Here is a 6,938-nt window from a genome sequence, read left to right on the forward strand (position 1 = left end):
ACCAAAAAGAGATGCAAAAATGACTAAAATCAACCTACAGTTAGTTTGAGTGACAGCTGCCATCTAGTTACCATGGTAACTATGAGATGGAGAGACTAAAGACTAAACTACCAATAAAATAAATTTCCATCCTTATTGCTGTGTTATATTTTCATGCCTGAGGTAAAATAAGACATGATATTGTGTGATAGGAGATGTTTAGTGGTCTCTCTCTCTGCTCTCTGACACATGAATCAAGGTTTAATCACATTTATTGATCAGTCAGTGAGACTATTGATGCTTTCTAAACACATCTGTGCTTCATAGTTTGGTAGAGACACTTTTTATGAGTGTAGAATATGAACAGTATGTAAAGGGTTAATTATATATTTAATTATAAGACCGTTAACAGTTTATCAGACGAGGAGTTTGAACAAAAGACACAAGAGACCAGCTTTTATTCTGGAGCACCTCAGCAGACTTTTATTGGTTTTTTGTGTGAGCTGTGAGTGTGAGCTGTGAGTGCGCCCCCTGCTGGTGGAGGAGCTCACTCAATGGTCTCGCAGACGGTCTCCGTGGAGGAGCTCACCACCTTGCCGTCCACCACTTCCTCTACAATGGTGATGATCTTCTGTTTGGTGGTGCTGGAGGAGGTGGAGGAGGCGGAGGAGGCGACGGCGGCGACGACGGTGGGGACGACGGCGACGGTGGCGGCGGAGGATGAGGAGGACAAGCTGGAGGAATAGCTGGAGGACATGTTGGATATGCTGACGCTGCAGAAACAGAGAGAGTGGTTAGCTTTTTGATCTCAGCTTGCAAACTTAAAAGTTCCTTCAGAGATTTATGAAATGTATTTTTAGAGCAACAAAAGACACTATAACTTATGAATAATGAATTAATTTTTTATTTAAAAATAACTGAATTGTCTTTGTGAGTAGTATTATACATGCTATACAAGACTTTTTATTTTTTATTTTTTTTATTTTTTATTTTATTTTTTATTTATTTTTTATTTTTTAAATTTTTAAATTTTTAAATTTTTAAATTTTTAAATTTTTAAATTTTTAAATTTTTAAATTTTTAAATTTTTATTTTAATTAAAATGTGTTTTATATAAAGCACATTGAGTTGCCATTGTGTATGAAATGCTCTATATAAATAAAACTGCCTTGCCTTATTTATTCTTAATTTATTATATCCCTTTTATTTTTGTTGTCACTTTGAACTACATTAACCTGAATATAAAAGCTGCGTTATAAATACACTTTAATTGAATTTTTATGAACAGAAAAAAACCTAAAAAATATAAATTGAAAGTTTTCCATAAATATCCAAATATGAGCCGATAGAGGAGATTGATGCGTTGCTGTTTTGCTCTTTTTTTTCCTACTTTCTGGACGTTTTCCTTCTTTTTAAATAAAGTCATCAGTGTCTCACCTGCTGCTGGCCTCTCCGTCCAGCAGCCTCCTGTACTCAGCGATCTCCATCTCCAGCCTGGTCTTGATGTCCAGCAGCATCTTGTACTCGTGTCCCTGACGCTCCAGGTCGGCTCTCAGCTGGGCGAGGCCCTCCTCCAGCATGGTCACCTGACTCTGGTAGCCCGACAGCTGCATGGCGTAGCGGTTCTGGGTCTCAGCCAGCGTGGACTCCAACGATGCTTTCTGCAGGAGGAAGAAGAAGAGGAAGAAGAAGGTTCAGCTTCTTCATCGTGTAGTTTCATGATGTTGGAGCAGATGGCAGAACGCTGGCGCATGTAAAACTATAGATGAAAGATATTTTTGGCATTTCTTTAACCCTTACATGCTGTTCAGGGTGACATCTTCCCCTAATGTGACCCAGAATATATAAAAAAGAGGAAATTTTCTGACCGCAAAACTTCAAGAATGTTGATTCTTCACATTTAATTTAATACTTTGAAATAGTTCTCATGTTTTATGTAACATTGGAGCATAATATAATGTCTTTTACACAGAGAATAAACTCTCTCTGCTCTATGAAAGCTTCATTAAGAATAAACACTGTTTATCTGTAACTGATGAGGTCTTTATGAATGATTGGTGGTTCAGCAACAGTTAAATATAAACACATTAGTTCTTCTTCTTGGGAAAATACCTGAGGAAATTAGTAGGAAAGATTCTCACTTGTTTTTAGTGATAATAATAGTTATAATTAAATACATTACAAGGAACTGGTTAACAGATGATACTTTAATTAACTCTAAATGGAAAGATATCGTTAAGGAAATATATGAAATGGAAAAAAATAACTTTCATATCTTTGAAGATGGTGAAATGTGTTAGATACATAACACATCAACAACAGAGTTGATATTTAACATTATTTAACTGATGATTTTTCTTTTCTTTTCTTTTGTTTTGTCTTTTTAGGTTTTTTTCAATTTTTCGTATTATGCAATGTAAGTCTGACATAATTCTGTAATATGATATCTTAAAATGCAAAATAAATAAATAACTAATACTGATAAGAATGAGTGCATGTGATGCTGACCATGCTGATCTGTGACTGCAGCTCGATCTCCAGGCTCTGCATCGTCCGTTTGATCTCTGAGATCTCTGAGCGAGACGTCTGCAGCGTTTCTGTGCTGACCGCCACTTCTTTGTTTAGTGATTCCGACTGTGGAGCAAAAACACAACAAAACACACGGTTACTATAAAATATAAAATATAAAATACATACAGTTCATTCTCTCCTGCTTTTATGTAACGGCTGTTTTTACTAACTGCATAAAAACTAGAACAATAAAGCCGATAATACTCCTGGACATAATGCTGCTACTTTTGTTTTATTGCTTCTGTACTTATTATTTATTTTGTCTTTATTCTTTTTGATTGATGCTATTTAAATTTTTGCTGTTGCAATAATGTACATTTCCCCACTGTGGGACTAATAAAGGAATATCGTATCGTATCTTATTGTATTTTATATCGTATCTTAGCTTATCGTATATTATTGTATCGTATTATATCGTATATTATATCATATCTTATATCGTATCTTATATCGTATCTTATTATATTTTATCATATCATATTATATCGTATCATAGTTTATCTTATCCTATTGTATCTTATCGTATCATATTTTATCGTATCATATCATATTGTATTGTATCGTATTTTATCATATCGTATCTTACATTTTAGCTAAAAAACGATACAACCTGCATAATTGTTTTTCATTTAACTCATAATACAGTATTTTCAATGTATAGTCGCGTGTATCTGCGAGGTTGTTTTTATTTATTTCTTCTCTTATTAACTCTGCTTCGTTAATAGTGGGCTAATCTTTGGTCCTCACCTTGGACTGGAACCAAACCTCCAGGTCTTTGCGGCTCTTGTTGGTGATGGACTCGTAGTGTTCTCTGATCTCCTCCATGACTCTGGTGAGATCGTCCTGAGGGGCGGCGTCCACCTCCACGTTCACCTGGCCGGTCATCTGACTTCTGATCATCAGCAGCTCCTGAGACCAAGACGCCAAGAGACACGAAAAACGTGAAAACTCAAAACCAATCAGCCTGTGTCGTGTAGTTAATGTGATTTTATAACTGAGGTGCTGACACCAGTTTTAACTCTAAAAACAAGAGTTGGTCTGTTTTAGCAGCTAATTTTAGCCCATAAAGCCTAAAAACTGCAGGGAGAAGCTTCATGATTGTTTTCTTTCAGCTTTCTGCAAAACTCCTCACCTCCTCACTCCTTTCCTTCCTTCCTTCCTCCTTTCCTTCCTTCCTCCCTCCCTCCTTACTCCTTTCCTTCCTTTCTTCCTTCCTTCCTTCCTTCCTTCCTTCCTCCCTCCCTCCTTACTCCTTTCCTTCCTTCCTTCCTTCCTTCCTTCCTTCCTTCCTTCCTTCCTCCCTCCCTCCCTCCCTCCCTCCTTACCTTCCTTCCTTCCTCCCTCCTTACTCCTTTCCTTCCTCCCTCCCTCCCTCCTTACTCCATCCTTCCTCCCTCCCTCCCTCCCTCCTTACTCCTTTCCTTCCTTACTTCCTTCCTTCCTCCCCCCCTCCCTCCTTACCTTCCTTCCTTCCTTCCTTCTTTCCTCCCTTCCTTCCTCCCTCCCTCCCTCCTTACTCCTTTCCTTCCTTCCTCCTGCCTTGTGTTGACCGAACATGCAGCTGCTGCACTTTGTTTTTATCTGCTATCAGAGCTCACTTTAAAAATCTGTATGCAGCTGAAAACTGAACAACAGACATGTATTTATTATGGATCGGTGACTTCTGGCTAGAACCTGGATCAGGATCAATAAGGATCAGGATTAGAGCTGCATGATTTGGTTAAAAAGTCATATTTTGATTTGAGATATAATGAACAAACTGGTATCAAAAGGCTGCCATAATACGGGTTAATCATGCAACACTAATCAGGATTGATATGAAGGATCTGAACTCCTTCTGACCTCCTCGTGGTTCTTCTTGAGGAAGATCAGCTCCTCCTTCAGACCCTCGATCTGCATCTCCAGGTCGGTTCTGGACAGCGTCAGCTCGTCCAGGACTCTCCTCAGACCGGAGATGTCGGCCTCCACCGACTGACGCATGGCCAGCTCGTTCTCGAACCTGCGACACGGCAAATAATAATAATGCATTTTATTTAAAGGCGCCTTTCAAAGCACTCACGGACACCTTACAAGGCTCATAAAACACAACAACAGAACATCAAACAATATAAATCAGGTAACATTTAGTGCAAAGATAAAGAATAAATATGAATGTGACTATAAAGCATCAGTACAATAAATAAACAAGAACGTGATGCATAGTTAGTGTGAGACAGAGTATGCAGCTCTGAATAGGAGCGTTTTCAGGCGGGATTTAAAGGTGGAAACAGAGTCAGAAGTGTGAATGTCTGGTGGGAGAGAGTTCCTGAGGCGGGGGGGCCGATCGGCTGAAGACCCCATGATGGTAGTTAAGTTGGCAGATGGGGCAAAGAGCTGGTTGGCGGAGGAGGATCGGAGAGTTCGGGAAGGTGTGTAGATGTGAATCAGTTCAGAGAGATTTGATGGTGCCAGGTTGGGAAGGATCTTGTAAATAATGAAAACAGATTTGAGCAGAAGACACATTAAATGAATTCACTCACTTCATCCTGAAGTCGTCGGCGGCCAGCTTGGCGTTGTCGATGGCGAGGTAGATGCCGCCGTTCATCCTGGTGGCGTCCTGGATCTGAGGGGAGAAAATGACAAAAATACATTTATTTTGAAACCTAATACTTTAAAGTAGAGCTTAAAGGTGTTACTGATGGTAGATGTGTATTTGTCTTCAGTTTATTTCAGATTCCTTTGGTTAAATATTGTCTTTACTTCTTATTATTTGACTGCGTTCAGGACGTTTCGCCTGCAGCCAATAACAGCGAGCAGGATGTGCACAAATATAGCAGTAAAAATGTAAGTGTTTGTTATATTTCAGTTAGAAATGTGAGGATTTTATTCATTTCTTTGTTATATTTGACACTAAACTGAATATGTTTTGCATTTATTGATTGCTGCTTGCAATTAGCTTATGTTTGAAACTTTAATGAGCATTAATGACAACAGTCTGTTAATGGGGTTTTTTGGTCTTTTTCTCATTTAAAAAAACTTTATTCTGTAAAATCCCTGAAAATATGATGTTTTATATTTAGTCTTGTGGTCTTTTTTGCTTTCAGTGGAATAAAACTAAGTGTCATATGGTTCAGGAAGCTCAGCAGTTCAGACCCTGAAGCTATTCTTAATTTAAGCTGCTTAGACTGACAGCAAATGCCAGACGTCATGTAGAAACTGACACTCATCAGTCTCTTGTTTCTGTATTTGTATGATGACTTTATGCACATTAAATTGTCTTTATGCTTTCATATTTTAATATAAATGACTTTGTGTTGTTGCCCTGAGTCCAGTGAAAGATGGTTTTACTTAAATATAAAGTCTTAATTGATGCTCTGCTGGAAGATCAGATGATCAAACTCATTGTTACTGATTGTATTAACATTTTGTGACTTGTTGTAAATGTTCATTAACAACAACACTGCAACACAACAGTGAGGCACAAACAGGTGGGAAACATGAGGGTCAGGCTTTAAAGGGAGACCTAACTGCAGCTGAATGTGCTGAGGTAGAAATATAAAGTACATGTGTTTCCAGCTGCAGAAGTCACATGATTAGAGGTGAGCTCACCTTGCCCTGCAGGTCAGCGATGGTGAGGGAGAAGGCGCTGTAGTCTCTGGCAGCAGGAGAGGTCTTGCTCTCCAGGAACTGTCTGATCTTCAGCTCCAGCTCGGCGTTGGCTGCCTCCAGCTTGCGCACCTTGTCCAAGTAGGTGGCCAGACGGTCGTTCAGGTTCTGCATGGTGGCCTTATCATTGGCTGAGATGTCCACCTCCGAGCTGCTGCTCATGCTGAACCCGCCACCTCCAGCGCTGCCGCCGGCGCTGTAGCCGAAGCCATAACCGCCTCCACCGCCGCCTGCTGCCATGGACAAGGAGGAACCGCCAGAGGAGATTCTGACCTGGGAGCCGCCGGCACCACCGTACATGGACCTGCTGCTGCCCATGTAGGCTCCACCACCACCCATGGACCTGGAGCTTCTGGTGCTAAAGGACATCATCTTGCCAGTTTACAGATGCAGACGGTTAAGGAGGCTGTTAAGCTGCTTCAGCTGGAGAGGAGAAAGTGAAGAGCTCCGAGAGAGAGGCTGATAATTTATACTGTTAGAGGAGGAGGAAGGAGGGGGGGGAGGATGGAGACACCTGCCGCGTTATCTTAATGTAGGTGTGTCTGAGAAATGTGGTTGAATTGCAGAGGCACCTTCACCGTCATCATCATCACCGTCACGCCACTCTGACTGTACAACAAAAGATCAGAGCTGCGCGGGGCGAGTTCAGACCTGGATGACATTTGAGGAATAAATTAAAGTTCCCTTCCAGCAGCTTTTATGAGGGCTGTTAGGTAACCGCTGGCAGCAGATTCATCTATTGT

At 40.3% G+C, this 6,938-nt stretch overlaps 1 protein-coding gene across 1 annotated transcript; it reads right to left on the reverse strand.

Moving 5' to 3' along the window:
* Positions 1-1,412: 1,412 nt before the first annotated feature.
* On the reverse strand, positions 1,413-6,513 carry LOC133999033 (keratin, type I cytoskeletal 13-like). The gene is made up of 6 exons (XM_062438146.1): positions 6,139-6,513; positions 5,070-5,152; positions 4,393-4,549; positions 3,298-3,459; positions 2,488-2,613; positions 1,413-1,640 (listed from the first exon to the last, which is right to left on the reverse strand). Exons 1-6 carry the CDS (start codon positions 6,511-6,513, stop codon positions 1,413-1,415), a joined length of 1,131 nt encoding a protein of 376 aa, XP_062294130.1.
* Between the last annotated feature and the right edge of the window lie 425 nt (positions 6,514-6,938).

This window comes from Scomber scombrus, chromosome 18 (assembly GCF_963691925.1).
Source record: "Scomber scombrus chromosome 18, fScoSco1.1, whole genome shotgun sequence".
Taxonomy (NCBI): domain Eukaryota; kingdom Metazoa; phylum Chordata; class Actinopteri; order Scombriformes; family Scombridae; genus Scomber; species Scomber scombrus.

What these genes read in the sequence shown, in the direction of transcription:
- LOC133999033 (XM_062438146.1), bottom strand. Translation starts at nt 6,513, where the DNA reads ATGGGCAGCAGCAGGTCCATGTACGGTGGTGCCGGCGGCTCCCAGGTC. An exon ending in TCAAGAAGAACCACGAGGAG is followed by an intron (nt 3,460 to 4,392) that starts GTCAGAAGGAGT and finishes TCTTGGTCTCAG; the next exon opens with GAGCTGCTGATGATCAGAAG. An exon ending in AGGTTTGGTTCCAGTCCAAG is followed by an intron (nt 2,614 to 3,297) that starts GTGAGGACCAAA and finishes TTTGCTCCACAG; the next exon opens with TCGGAATCACTAAACAAAGA.